Source organism: Glycine max, chromosome 12 (genome assembly GCF_000004515.6).
Source record: "Glycine max cultivar Williams 82 chromosome 12, Glycine_max_v4.0, whole genome shotgun sequence".
Lineage (NCBI taxonomy): Eukaryota > Viridiplantae > Streptophyta > Magnoliopsida > Fabales > Fabaceae > Glycine > Glycine max.
In genome coordinates, this window is record NC_038248.2 from 7300568 (window position 1) to 7316768 (window position 16201).

Below are 16201 nucleotides of genomic sequence, written 5' to 3' on the forward strand. Positions count from 1 at the left end.
GATAATAAGGTGTTTTCATTAATGAAATTTTTGTAGTAGTAGTGGTATAACATAAAGAGTAATATAATAAAGAGAGTTGTAGTTAAGGGCTAAAGTTTTTTTATTTGTAGGAATTGAAAATAAGTATTAAGAAGTTTGTGAAAATCAAATTGAACTAGATCTCTGTGACTCTTATGTAAAGGGTCAATTTGTTTAAATTAAAAAAATCTAAAAATTAATTTTTAAAAAGTAGTCATTTTTTAAGAAAAAGATAAGAGTAGCTACTTTAAAAAAAGCAAAGAAAAATTCTTTTAAAAAAATAAACAGTTTAGCAAACACATAAAAAAAATAAATTTACACATTTTTATTAAAAAATAATTTTTTATAAAAAAAGTTTGACCTAAATCTAGGTTCATATATTTTTTTATTCTATATATATATATATATATATATAATTAAATTTGATTAAATTCCTTTAAACCATTTTTTATTTTGATTAAAATAAAATTATTAGAAAGGACATATATTATCACTTAACAATAATGTGACATATCTAATAGTTTTAATTATTCTGTGGTTTTAAACATTACTAAGGTTATGTTCCATAAAAATTAATTGGAAGTTGAAAAATTAATTGATAACAAAAAATTAAAAGTTGGTAGTTAAAAATTAAAAAATTAATTCATTAAATTATAAGTGTTTGATAATAATAATGATTCGAGGAGCTGAAAATATAAAATGATAAAAAATAATAAAATCATATTTTATCAAAAAAAAATAATAAAAAATTTGATAAATATATTAAGAAAAAAAAGAAAAAAAAATATAAAAAGTTAGAAACTACAGTTTTAAGAAAAATTATTTTAAGTACCATTTCAAAAAATGTTGAAATTAAAGCTATTAAAAAAACTTTTCATCAGTTAAACAAAATTTTCATTTAATAAAAAAAATTAAAAATTAACTGAAATATATTATCGAGGATAATCTAAATATTTTGTTTGCTTCTTAAACTTTTTTCAATTCAGTTGTTGAACTTGTATTTTTTTTTTAAGTTTCATAGGGACCTAGTTATAAAATAAATAGGTCAGGAACCCGATTGAAAATAAAATTAGTTAATGGATCTATTTAAAAATGACAATAGTTCATGGACTTAATTAAAAAAATATCAACCTCTGCAGATTAGTATTCTCACTTCTGCAAATCAATATTCTCTCTCTGGATTTTAAACTCGATATTCTTAAGTCCTTCAACCATTTTAGAACCTCCAACAAAAGTGAAAATACCGGCTTGCAGAAATTTATAATTTTTTTTAATTAGATTCCTAAATTAATTGTCATTTTAAATAGGTTTCTAAATTTATATTTGTTTTTTAATTAACATATATAAGTTCAAGAATCAATTGAAAAAAATCATTAAGAATTTGATAATAAGTTTAAGGATCGGCAAAATAATTAAACCTATCTAATATCAACAATCATTTTAATATGGGCATATCACGTGTTATGTGATCGTATTTAATTAAGACTAAAATCAACCAATAAAGTTATATAAAAAAAACTAAAACCAAATTTAGTTATATGATTTACAATAATTAAAAACATATTTTACTCTTCATCTGTTAATGCCATTCTCATGATCCAGCGGAAAAAAAAAAAAGCCATTCTCATGACGTTCTCACTTGGCAATGCCCAGCATGACATCATCAAATTCAAAATATTTGGATTAGTATTTGCCAAACTCACTAGAGAGTTCTTTTTTAATTAATAAAAAAATAAATTAAGTTTTTATATTATTATCAAATTCTCAAATTAAGACATCGTGTGCATAATCTTTTTAATATTAATAACCTCTATTAAAAATATATTACAGAATTTATTCTTTTTTAAAAAAAATCCACATGTTATATATCTTTTCATTTGAAAACTTGATGATAATTATGCAAGAATTCGATCTAAGTTTTTTCTCCCTTATTTTAATACGACCAACTGTCACAAAATCATTTCCTTTAGCTGTAAATGTAATGATAAGTTTGTCATATATATCATGATTTGGAGAATTTGCCAAGTGGTAATATTAAGTCCATCTAAGGGAACAGATTCGGTATCAGTCCTCATGCCAAAATTATTCCAATCCACATGCTTGAAACCACTTAGGAATTCAGCTTTAACTTTACACAAAGTCGCTCACAGGGATTCTCCTGGCCGCATTAAATATTCTCAAAAATCAGAATCTAGAACAAGAACAAGGGGAAGTGATGTGAAGATACTGTTCAAGGAATCTTTGGTCTATTTATTTTTATGGTTTCTATAAGTCGTCTATGAAATGTTTGTCTAATTTTGCATGATGAATGGGTATCAGCATATCAGATACGGTTTATAAATAATCCTCTACTATTTGTCTTATCACAAGTGGTTTAATTAGTGACTTCGGTCTTTGATGACGCATAAAATATATTCCACATTAGCTTTAATCTATGAAATGTTTAATTTCTAATTTAATCACTAGTACTACTTAATTCTTATTGTAGAATTACATGTTTGGTATTTCCAATTAATATTAATACAGATTTGCAGGCAGTTGACACATGCATTTGCCTGTGGGGAATGGCTGGTTTTAAATAAAACTGAATTAGATTCTAACACATTCTTTATAATTAATATTTTTTGGTAGTGGATTAGCCTGGTATATGCCATGCAGTTAGAGTTCCTATAAGACCAAATCTAGCATGCATCCTATAGAAATGGAAGAGATATAATAGAATAGCTTGAGTGGAATGACACTAGCATTAATTGCATATATATACACATTTCATACATGCTTGCATGCATGATATAATTTAATTACAAAGCTAAGAAAGCGAGAACTATATATTTCCAAATACTTTAGCCTATGTTTAATAGACATTCCAAAGTCTTAAGCGTGAGTTTGAGGCAACCGAACTAGAAAAGAAAATGATGATTGATTGTTTAAAGCAAATTGCTTTTACTCTTAAAAATACATGACTAAAAGTGGGAAAAACGTAACTTTGTGTTATTGTGAGAATACTATATATTAAGTTTAACTATAAACTTCGTTCAAAAATATAACTTTTAAAATATAAATTACTTCACTTTAAATTTATTTTTAACTATATAAAATCAGTTTTGTAAAATCAAAATCTTCTAATATAATCAAGTTTGAAAATTATATAATTCTGAGTCAAATATGAAGGCTAAGTACACATTAACATGTGTCACATGATAAACATGAACTGCTGTAATTATTCTAACACCTCCTAACCCCTTCACTAGCCAACAACAATCAATCATTTTCTGCCACAGCATTATGACAGTACATCATTTAGGTCTAAATACACGATTCTATATCTTCACGAAGTGAATAAGTGAAAGTTGTACACGGATAAGAACTAAAACCATACAGAAAAATAAAAAGCTGGCACAAGAATCTGCTTCATTAACGAAGGTACAAGTCGAGGGTAAGGTAAGTGGTCCTCTATATATGCTGCATATTTAACCAAATTAATGTAAGTATAGAAGCAAGTACAATTCTTGCTTTCACTTTTAATTTGGTCCCGCTTGCTCAGGATTCTAGAGGATGGGACTAATTGCATTTTTTGTGCCAAAGAAAGAATGAAAATTTCAGGGTCCACCTTCCTCCTATTTCAATTTTTCAGACTATGGGGGGCTGAATAAGTTCCAAACTTATGGATGCAGACAAAACAGAACGTATTCTTATATTCTATTCGTTACCCTCCAAACAGTCCCATGCAAGCATCTAAACTGTTTTTTTTTTAATCTTTTCTTGTATTTCAAGGTGCTCTAGTCAATGGAATTATTCCTTCTTATTATAAATTCTTCATGTACAACTATTTAAGAAGTTTTTTTTTAGAATATTAGTTGTCAATAATTTGTTAGTTTTTGTTAGTAAAAATATTTGAACTCACCGTTTTTCTCTTTTAATTTGTTTCTCTTTTCACCTTCAAGCCAATCTTATATATATCTCCAAATTAATTAAGAAATTAATTAATTCCTTGGCTTTTATGTCTTAGTATTTTAACATACATAACAATCAACAAAATCATCCATCATGTTAAAAATACTTTTGCACGTAACGATCACAAAATCAAACTTAGGAACAAAAACATTTAGTGCTTTAACATAGAAGAATCTTCCACTAGAGCAAATTAAGATATGTAATGGATGAGTTTTGGCAGTTCCAAGTCGAGAGGATTATAAGATTCCCCAGAACCAAGTCAGGAAAAATAAAACAAAAATAAAATCCTATTTCAAATTTGGGAATATGATTCCCACTTTTGCCAGGTAAGCGAATTAGAATGCACATTTGGTTAAAATTTGAAGGATCAATTCCAGAATCTAATGCAGTTAGGAACTAGATATTTGCATATTAATTTTTTTTTGGGGTATAAATTTACAACAATTTTAATTTATTTACAGATATTGCTCAAATTCTAAAACAGTTGTAAGAGGCAAAGGGAAAAAAAGTGTTACGACTTACACGGGACATGCATGTCTAATGAAATTTGAGAGTTAAAAGATTAAACCTTAGTCATACAATCATACGCAAATGTTCAAGATTGTTTTAATCTTGATCAGTCATTCATATGATTAAAATTACCTCTTCACATGCTCTCATTTTTCACTCATATGCTTCCAAAATATAATTTACATATATATGCACTAATTAAACAGGAACTCAAATGGAATATTTTGCACTGCCTTAGAATAGAAAGTGGAACTAAGAAAGAGGGTCCACAAGCATAACACAAGTGAGGGAAAAAGTGGGAAGGGTCTATTTGTCAGGTCACCATGCTTAAAGGATTAAGTTCTGTTTTCCATTGGTTGTACCAAAGATTCCATGTGTTACTAGTTCCCCTCCAGCTCTCATATATAACTACCTGTCTAAGCAGGCTTTGCAATGAAGAGAAATGTGCAGTGGAGAAACAAGACAAAGCACCACAAGTTAACATAGGTTCACTTATATATTACTATCAAGTCTTATTATTAATACTTGTAAATAGAGCATTATCAGGTTTCACCTTTCATTGGTAGCAAAGTGATCATTCAGAGAATAGAAGCCTGATCAGGTAAAGGCGCAATCATCAGGTGATTATGTTGTTTGATTGATTTTAAAATGTCATGGACTCATATATAGTGCTTATAATAAACAGTACTTATAAGTGGCTTTGCAGGTTGAATGTACACTCATCAGCAACATCAAGGAAAGAACATTCACTCTTCTTCCAGAATGCCAATCCCTTCTGAGAGGCAGATGTTCCTTCAAACAGGAAATGGCTCTGGTGATTCTGGACTTGTTCTCTCAACTGATGCTAAGCCTAGATTGAAATGGACACCTGATCTTCATGCAAGGTTTATAGAAGCTGTGCAGCAATTAGGAGGAGCTGACAGTGAGTACTTACTATATAATACTATACACATCCATTTGTTGATCATCAAATCTCGAAGAGCATAGAATAGAACTTTTAATTCTAGTTGACTAATTCAAAGTGCAAAATTTGTACTGCAGAGGCAACTCCAAAAACGGTAATGAAACTCATAGGGATTCCGGGTCTTACCTTATATCATCTGAAGAGCCATCTCCAGGTAAAAATCATTAGTTTTCTGTATTATATATGTTTGTATTAATTACAATATTTCTGTCCTCTTATGACTACTATTTTCAGTACATGAATTATTTCACCAGTCCTTGCATGTCAAATGAATTCCAGTATCATTCTCCCTCCAAAGTTTGAGAATTGTACTCACAACTAAACAAGTCTAGTTTTTGTCATTCAAAATATATAACAATTATTAAAAAAGAAAAAGATTTTACTCCTATAACATGAGAAAATAAGGGTGCATCCACCGTTGTTTTTTAATTAATTTAGAACAAAAGAAAATCTACCAATAGAACATATGAAATTTTGTCTCAATAAGAAGGGAAATAATTCATCCTAAGACTTTCCTACCATATGAATCTACATGCAAAACATGATCTTATTCATCATATAGAGCTGTTAAATTGATATGCAAAGATATTTTCATATATAATATGCACAAACACAAACCCATCATAACTATCTTCTGACCTTGACTTGTATGGTGCAATTACTGATCCTTTCTTTTTCCTCACCAGAAATACAGATTGAGCAAGAGTCTGCATGGACAAAGTAACAATATGACACACAAAATAAGTAAGAGAACAATCTCCTCCATTATGTCTAACATCTAATGAACCACAAAGCTTTGTTTCTGAACAACAAACTGGTTTCTCAGCCATAAATTCAGGTGCAGCAACAGACGAAAGACTCAGAGAAAATAACGGAACTCATATGAATAGTTTAAACCTTGCCCCTCAGTCTAACAACAAGTAAAAAATTTTCAGTTTTCACACATGCTTTCTTAAGAACTTTCTAATTTCTATCACTAAAGGTTTTATACTGACATTCATTAACTTCCCTTGTACCTGGCAGAGATTTATACATAAGTGAGGCACTGCATATGCAAATAGAGGAGCAGAGAAGACTAAATGAGCAACTTGAGGTGTGTTAGACCAACTTACCATTACCATGCATGAATTTTCAACCCATCAACCTTAAAATTTATTACATGGTCAGAGACCATCACATGATCCCAACTAATTTACATACGACACCTAATTGAATGTTATTAATTATTTCTCAAATTAAAAAATTTAATTATGTATCTCATAGAAATTGATCAAAACTATAGACACATGATAGTTTAGAATTATATAATAATTTCTCCATCTCAATTAAATGCTATTAATTCTTTCTCTTAAATTAAAATTTTAATTAGGTGTCTACATGAAAATTAGTCAAAACTATATACACATGATAGTCCAGACTATATAATAATTTCTACATCTCAGACCCACTAATGCAAACAATTGACATAACATAAAGCTTTCAGCTTTTTGACATAGCGTAAATTCTAACAAACCCGTCTGACCCCATCCAGGTGCAAAGACTTCTGCAGCTACGTATAGAGGCTCAAGGAAAATACCTTCAGGCTGTGTTGGAGAAAGCTCAAGAAACACTTGGAAGACAGAATTTGGGAGCAGTAGGACTTGAAGCTACCAAACTTCAACTCTCAGAGCTAGTGTCAAAAGTGTCCTCTCAGTGTCTGAATTCAGCATTTTCAGATCGGCTGAAGGAGATACAAGGATTTAGCCCCCACCAACAAACACAAACCAACCAGCCAAATACAAATGACTGTTCCATGGACAGTTGCCTCACATCTTGTGAGGGATCACAAAAGGAGCAAGAGATACAAAATGGAGGGATGAGCTTAAGACCCTTCAATGTTCACACATTCATGGAAAGAAAGGAAGTCATAGAGGGTCCAAATCTTAATAATCTACCAAACACTGACCTCAATTGGTGTGATCCAGTGAAGAAGAATACCTTCCTTACCCCATTGAGCATGCATGCAGATAAAAGAAGTCCAAGCAACTTGTCTATGAGCATTGGACTTGAAGGAGAAACTGAGAATGGAAGCACCATTAGGACAGAATCAGTGAAACCGGTGGCTGATAAAGTTTCTCAAGATTATGGATTGCCATCTAATTACTTTGCTGCTTCAAAACTGGACCTAACCACTGAAGATAATAAAGACACTAAAACGAGTTGTAAACAACTGGACTTGAATGGATTCAGTTGGAACTGAAAAAAGAAAGGACAACGGAAGTACACAAAGCAAGGCAACTCCAATGGCAGGAACAATGTATTTAATGTAAACAATGTATGTATCAGCTGCTGTTTCTTTCAGCTCATGGTGGTCACTAGCCAAATATCAGTTACTTTTAGTAGAATGCAAAATTGCAACTAACAAATTTGTAAGCAGTGATTATAGTGGATAGAGTATCGTTTCTCTCTCTCTCTCTCTATATCTATCTATATATATATATATATGCTTTATTCAAAGTTTAAGACATGTAAGCCTGACATGTATTTGACATATGCCGCATATAACTAATTAGAAAAAAAATACAAGACTAATTATAAACATATCTTGTATGTTTCAGTCTTATTTTACCTTTTTTTTTCTCTTTCTATTTTTCTCTTTTTTTCCATCAAATTACTTATGTTATCTATTATTTTACCTTTCTTCCTTCCACCTCAATCCATCCTAAAATGAGATGGATGTTAATTATGTGTCATATATTAATTTTGAAAAATGTTAAGTGTGCATCTCATTTAATTTTGGGGCACAACATTAATTCTTTTATTCTTTATTATTTTATCTCTTTTTATCGCACTTTATAAAAATGTTAAAAATAATTTTTGTTTATTTATGATATTGTATTTATATTTTTGCAATCCAATTAAATTCATTATTGTTCCAATAGCTGTGATTAGTGTGTATCTCATTTAATTTTGGGTACAACATTAACTTTTTTATTTTTTATTATTTTATCTTTTTCTATTGCACTTTGTAAAAATGTTAAAAATAATTTTTGTTTATTTATGATATTGTTATTTATATTTTTGCAATCCAATTAAATTTATTGTTATTCCGATAACTGTGTGTGGTTGGTGAACATTGATATTTTGTTGAGTATTAAGCTGTGATACAATATTTGGGTTTCTATTTTATACTTTTTGCACAACTTACCAAATAATTCAATTAATACATATTTTATATTTATTTTATTTTATTATATTTCCAATAGAATCAATTATAGTACATAATAGTTGTATAAATTAAAATATTTAGATTTTATATTTATTATATTTTTTTAAATTTTATATAATAGGTTTAAGAACCGTGTAAATTAATATGGTATATTTTTTTTATAAAAATAAAAAATGTAAAAAATATCTTATTACTTGTATGTTTTAAAATATAGTAATTATTGTTAAAAGTAAATTATTATACGTGAACACAACTCATAAGGAATTGTTTCTAGTGTTTTTTAATTTACCCAAGTAAAGTTTAAACTAATTCACACAAACATTTTTTACTATTATCAGACATACACATGTATAATTTTAATTAATTGTCTAATAAAATAATTTAAATCAACATTAATTTATTCTATATATTTATTGAATATTATATAAAATAAATTTAAATATTTATTGATATATATACTAATATATGTTTAATAAAATTTAAATTAAATAAAATATATTAAAAATTTAAATAATATAAAAAATTAATTCTATAAATAATAAAATATGAATTTAATACATGTATAAGATACGAAAAATTTTATATATATATATATATATATATATATATATATTTGATTTTATGGAATGATGTCACCTAATAATTTGATATTGATTCTCTTCCATTAAGATGGTTATTTTATTCTGAAATATTTAATTGCAGTAATCATTTATGACTAATATATTCTAACTAATTAATGATATAATTATTTTGAAGATAGTTTATTTGAATATTTGCTCTCAATTTGTCTTAATTTTAAGTATCATTTTTAAGGTAGAAATATTATATATATGAAGATTAAAATAATTAAAATGTAGATAATTTGACCATATATTTCAATCAGTTAAGATTAATTATAGTACTAAAATATTATGCGTCAAATATTCATATACAGTATCTTATATGAAATATTTTTTCTATAATAAACATTATAATTACTATATTATTATATTAAATATTAATTAAGAATATCGAAATTATAAAATATTTGTGATAATATTTTAGGAATAAACATGATAATCATATTTTAAATTTCGTCAATTTCCTAATAATTGTAACATTATAGTACACTTAATAATAAATATTAAAATGTAGATATTTCGAGATACAATATCTTAAATACTATAAGATAACTAAAATGTAGATAATTTGACCATATATTTCAATCGGTTAAGATTAATTATAGTACTAAAATATTACGCGTCAAATATTCATATACACTATCTTACATGAAATATTTTTTCTATAATAAACATTATAATTATTATATTATTATATAAATATTAATTAAGAATATCGGAATTATAAAATATCTGAGATAATATTTTAGGAATAAACATGATAATAATATTTTAAAATTTTGTCAATCTTATAATGATTGTAACATTTATATAATATACTTAATAATAAATATATTTATAATTATTAATTCCTATAAATATATTTAATTACATGAATTAAATTAATTAATTAAGATAATTATAAGTGACATGACATTTATGATTTCAACTTTCAAATTATATATAAAGTTTGATTGAAATTAATTTATAATTGATAATTTGAATTACATATATATATATATATATATATATATATGCATGTGGATGACAAATTTTCACCATCAAGTCTTTTTATTTTTCATTTGTGCTAACTATTCTTTCTTCGATACACTTAATTTTTTTCTGATTTTTTTTATTCATAATGGCAGAATTAATACAAGCAAAAAACACTAATGTATGGGTAAGTTCATAGCTCTTTTTTCTTTCTTTATTATGTTTTCATCTTATTATATTCATTTTCATACTTGATATTTTGTTAATTTCTTCCTTTGACATACCTTACAAGTCTAATTATTTTATCCCCCTCACTTTTTAGCCTTTAAGAGGGTGAGTGAAACGTTGAAGACAAATAATAGATGAATTTGTGGGTAAATTTATATTATTTACTAATTTTTAAATTCTATGTTTTTTTTTTCAAAAAATGTGTCATACTATTTTTTTCATACCCTAACTTAGTCTTTTTTTTTTCATTGCTTTTAGTTTGATTTCTACGTTTCTTATTCAATATTTAAAATTGTGAGAGTTCAGTTATGTTAAAAAAACATTAATTATCAAATTTAGATATTATCTAACATTAATGCTTATGTGGTTTAGGATAAAGATGAGTCTCCTGTTAATGTATGATAAAAAAGACAATGCAATAAAATCGAGTATTCAAATAAAATAAAATTTGAAAAAATAAAATAAAAAAACTTTGTAATACCTTTTTTTCATTGTCAAAAGTATTTTTTTTATAAAATATTTTACCTTTTTTCATTTTATTTCATTTTTATTTTTCTTTTGAGGTAAGCTTATAAATATTATTACTATTACCTAAATGTTTTTATTTTTCCAATAAATAACATTTCAGATTTACTTTTTAACATTTTTTTACAATTTATGCTTATACGATAGATTTAAGAAAAGGAATTTCATAAAAGAATAATAGAACATTAGAAATATAATTATATTATAAAAATTATAACCTTAATTTTAGATTTTAAATTGAACGTTACATCCATCTTCATTTTTCTTCCTCTAAAATATATTTATTATTTATTAAAAATGGAGATTTTATTGCTAGGATAATACAATGTACATATAAAATTCATTTAATCAATATTTTTATAATATATATCGTTTATTTTTTATAGCTTTATTATCTTATTTTCTTCCTCTAATGTAATGTTTCATTTTTATTTACGTTTTATAATTTTAATTAATGACAAGAAACAAAAAAATATAAAATATAAATTACCTATTTATACGATATCAATATAAGAATTAATAATTTATAGTCTTTTCAATTATTTTAATGCATGGAGTTAGAATAAAATATTAATACCAAATATAATTGTATTACTAAATACAAATTTTTGTTCTAATTATAGTTTATTAAAAATATATTTAAATATTTATCGGCATATTTCTAATATATATTTATTAAAATTTAAACTAAATAATTATTAATAATTTATAAATTTAAATTAATATAAAAATACTCCTATAAATTATAAAATATGAATTTAATATTTGTGAAACTGTAGAAGACATGAAACATTAAGTTAGTAATATAAAATGAATGGTAGAATTTACAATATGAAAAAGAATATAATAATTAAAACTAAAAAAATATATAATTAATCGTAAATAAAATATTATAGCTGTTCAAAATAAATTAAAAGTATAAATTATCATTACCAAAAATTATGTTAAAATTTATATAAAAACATCACATAAGTATATTAATTTCTATTATTTTATTTTATACTTACCAGCTTATCAAACATTTAAGTTCATCAAATAATTATAACTTAATAAAATGAATTAATAAATTTTAACTTTTCAGTTAACAATCTTAAGGGGGGTGTATTGGATTGGGATTTTGAGAGAATATTTTGACAAAAACAATCTTGAAGATTTTAAAAGATTATGTGGGATTGTATTGATTTTGTGGGATTTTAAAAAAAAAAATTTAAAAGACTTTTTACAATCAAGATTCTTAACCCAAGATTTTAATGGATTTCTAACACAAATTTTTAAGATTTCAAAGTACTTTATGGATTTTTAAGATTTTGAAAGATTAATACATTTTAAACAAAAAAATAACGGAAGTTACAAAAGTGAATGAAAAAGATGATAAATAAATTATAATGTTTGAATAAAGAAAATAAAAAAGATAGAAATTTTAAACCTTTTAATAACAAAGTCATTATTGCCTAAAAAAATAATAACAAAGTGATTCTCACTTCATGTTCGCCTAATTATTAGCATTTCTCCACATATCTGAACCTATATTAGTCCTCCATATATTAGCATTTTCCATAAAAATAATACTCATATATCATAAAAAAGAGTTTTTTATTTTGATTTGCATATACAGTACTAAAAAAAAAGCAATTTGAAATCTTGATGCATATCAATTGCCATTCTTTTGATGCATATTCATTGCCTGGACGTTGAAAACAATATGAATACGAAATCTTGAAGCATATACAACACCCTTTTCTTTTGATTTGCGTAATATACATACAGTATGAACAATATTGACTATCGATTGCCATTAAAAAAATAGGTAAAATTGATTGAAAAGTTATAAGAGAATGAACCTGGTAGTGGTTTGTGTCTTGTTCGGCAGGAGAAGAAAAAGTCTTTGGAAGATTATGAAAAGTCTCAAGGGTTTGGGTGAGATTGTTGGAGGAGTATTTTATGTGTATTTCTAATTAAAAAGTCTCTCAAAATCCATTCCACAAAAGAATCCATCAAAATCTATTTACTTTTGAATACCAAAAGACATTTTAAAAGTGGTAAGAAATCTCAATTGAATACCAACAGATTTTGTTGCCCTGAAAAAAAAATCTTTATTGTCTTAATTGAATACCACAAGATAAGTCATCACTTATCAGTTAATTTTATCATCACGAATCATGATAATCATCTATTTTAAATAGGCTTGTGTGTAATAGAAGGAGAAAGAAGATAAATTAAAAAGAAATAAGATAAATCCTACATCTTTTGTATTCTACATTAATTTAAATATCTTTATCTATTTTGCTTTAAAAAAATATTTTCTAACCAAACACACATGTGGAAGGTTTAGATAGTAATTAACATGTATCAATGTCACCATTATTAAAAAAAAAGTTAATTTTATCATGATAGAAAAATTAAATTAAATTAAAAAAATAGTTGGGGTGTGTTTGGAACTGTGGGCAGCTAGCTCCTAGTAGGGGCCAGAAGGATCTGATTCACTTTACTTTCAACAGATACGACACATTACCATTCATAATAAACCCCAAAACAAAGTTCTTCTCTCTCTCTCTCTCTCTCTCTCGTGAATCATCACTTCGTTTTCCCCGCTTTCAACACCGCTCATCTTCTCTTCTCTTTTCTCTGTAAGCCCCTTCAACATCTCTTTTCTTATTCTTATTCATTATTTATGTATACTATGGATTCATATTTCTTAGACTCTGCAGTTTTTTTTTTTTTATTCACTTATATAAACCCTTCATCAATCTTGATCAGGGTTTTTCTTTTCTCTTACCAACTGCACATATATTACTCTATATCTTTATGATTTATGTATTAAATAACATCTTCATCTATTCATCGTATTCTTACGGGACATGGGTATTGTTTGTTTTTTAAGAGAACCAGAAAAAAAAAAAATCTTTTTTTTGGGTTTTGGTGTGACCAAATATATGGGTGAATACTTATACATGTTTTGCTATGCTCTCTTTTTTCTTTGTGTCTTGCACTGTTGGTTGCTTAGGAATTGGGATTGTTATCTAATCAGGAGGTTTTCAATGCAAAGAAACAAACTTTTTTTTTTCTTTAATTATTTAGTGATGCAGTTGAGTGTTACTTCTAGAGTGTCAGGGTCTGTCTTTAGACTGGTTATGACTTATGAGTGTGTTTATGTTTTATGTGCAACAACTGTATAAGAATATTTATTGGTTTTAAGAGAAAATGAGGCAATTTTATAGGTTGTTTTCGTTGTAAATTGGAGCATCGAGTGAAGAGCAGAGAATTACCATCCTGCTTCTTCTCATACGCCTCCATAAATCAAGAGCCTTTTATATGGCAGGATTGGAATTGGTTCCATTCTCTGTAAATTTTAATGGCATAAATTCATTCAAATGTTATGATATGAAGTTGCTTTTACAGTTTTCTTTAGGATTAAAACTCTTTTACTTACTTACCTGCCTACCTTTGATATAGTTTTGATAGTTCGGTGGTTCCCTTCTCTGGTTCTGTAATATGAAATCAACAACTTTAATATCCTGGCCTAGCAGAGGATAGTTGAATGTGCACTAGTAAAGGGGTCTTGGTCTTAGCATTATGGGTTGAGAAGAACTAAGCATAGAGAAGTATCGATGTCACTTTTCATTCAATCTTTTTGTTTGTGTTGTATGAGTGTTGGGCTACTGCATTGTAATTGAATGACATAATCGAGTGAGACATGAAATAATATGAATCAATTATCAGGTGTTTCTACAAAATGTTGTGTTTGTGTCTTGCAATGTTTTGTCAGTGAATATTGCAAGTGGAATCTAAAAGAGACTATCCTTGTTTCCTACTATTGAAAGACTAAGACTCCTTAAAACTTGAGCTGATAGGTGAAGACTTAAGATTATACGTTCCTTTATATCTCTCATACATGTCATTATTAAGGCGTATTTTTATCAATGCGATGATACAAAATAGAAAAAATGTAAAGATTACTTGTGGATATAAAAGATAGTTTATAGCACATTCATTTTTTGACACTTGCATGATAATTTTATTGTGTGCTTTAATCACTTTAATCAACAACTCTGACCCATGAATATTGGATACTTCAAAATCGATGACATATCTGACTCATACCTGCGCTGGATACCTATAGAACTTAAAGAAACAACAGTGTTAAAATTAAGACTTACTCATACCATACCTGTACCTGTGCAACATAGAATCAGTAATGACATATACTGTGTATGTCATTTATTCTCTAGGTGAAATATCTTTGCTGTATAATCTTAAATTTCATTCTTTTAGTTTCTTCAGAAGGGTATTGTTATTTGATGAATGTATTTGCCAAACAATGTATGTCTTATAGAACTTTAACTGAATCTAATTGTGTTTTAAGTCTTAATTTTTTATTAATTGGTATGTATAACCTATCTTAACTGTGATTGCCCTTTGTGATAGATAACCACTTGCAAAGGGTTGATTTTTTGTAGTGTTGATTTATTTTCAGGCTAATCATGGCAACCTTGTCTACTAATCATTGCACATTACAAACTGCAAGCAAAAATCCATCCATTGTTGCCACCATAGTGAAGTGTCCTTCTTCTTTAAGGTCTGTGAAGAGCGTTTCCAGATCTTTCGGCTTGAAGTCGGCCTCTTCATTTAGAGTCACTGCCATGGCTTCTTACAAGGTTAAGCTGATTGGCCCAGATGGAACAGAGAACGAGTTCGAAGCCACTGACGATACTTACATCTTAGATGCAGCAGAGAGTGCTGGAGTTGAACTTCCTTACTCATGCCGAGCTGGAGCATGCTCCACCTGTGCTGGGAAGATTGTTTCTGGTTCTGTGGACCAGTCCGATGGCTCATTCCTCGATGACAACCAACTGAAGGAAGGCTTTGTTCTTACCTGTGTCTCCTATCCAACTGCAGACTGTGTAATTGAAACTCACAAGGAAGGAGATCTCTACTGAGCAATGCTGGCCTTGAAGTTGGGAACTGGGAATTTAAGGTAGACTTTGCAACTAGTTTACTTGTGCTGCTTTAGAATCAAATTTTCTTTTTTGATTATTAGTGATTTGGTGTATTGAATTTTTGTTTGTGCAGCAAGCACTGTGATCTTAATTAATAAGACGATAAGCACCTTCGGTTGGCTTTTAAATGTGGTAGTTGTTTTTTCTTTCTTTTGCTTCTTTATTCGGTTCTTTTAATGTGTTTCTTTCTCTCTCTTTTTTGTTA

The 16201-nt window shown here is 27.4% G+C and overlaps 2 protein-coding genes across 5 annotated transcripts; both read left to right on the plus strand.

The window, feature by feature from the left end:
- The first annotated feature begins 4926 nt into the window (after window positions 1-4926).
- PHR20 (MYB-CC domain-containing transcription factor PHR20) lies at window positions 4927-7905 on the plus strand. Its single transcript, NM_001363723.1, has 7 exons — window positions 4927-5102; window positions 5189-5404; window positions 5524-5600; window positions 6133-6190; window positions 6273-6366; window positions 6470-6539; window positions 6978-7905. The coding sequence occupies exons 2-7, from the start codon at window positions 5194-5196 to the stop codon at window positions 7683-7685; spliced, it is 1218 nt and encodes a 405-aa protein (NP_001350652.1). The 5' UTR covers window positions 4927-5102; window positions 5189-5193; the 3' UTR covers window positions 7686-7905.
- Window positions 7906-13504: 5599 nt separating this feature from the next.
- On the plus strand, window positions 13505-16192 carry LOC100499711 (ferredoxin 3-like). Of its 4 annotated transcripts, none has more exons than NM_001363196.1 (3): window positions 13505-13626; window positions 15474-15974; window positions 16070-16192. In NM_001363196.1, exon 2 carries the CDS (start codon window positions 15481-15483, stop codon window positions 15934-15936), a length of 456 nt encoding a protein of 151 aa, NP_001350125.1. In that variant the 5' UTR covers window positions 13505-13626; window positions 15474-15480; the 3' UTR covers window positions 15937-15974; window positions 16070-16192. The 4 variants fall into 4 exon arrangements, with proteins under 4 accessions (NP_001350125.1, NP_001238738.1, XP_040862993.1 ...); XM_041007059.1 differs by having other exon boundaries at window positions 13517-13626; window positions 15425-15974; window positions 16070-16124; NM_001251809.2 differs by having other exon boundaries at window positions 15474-16192.
- The last annotated feature ends 9 nt before the right edge of the window (window positions 16193-16201 follow it).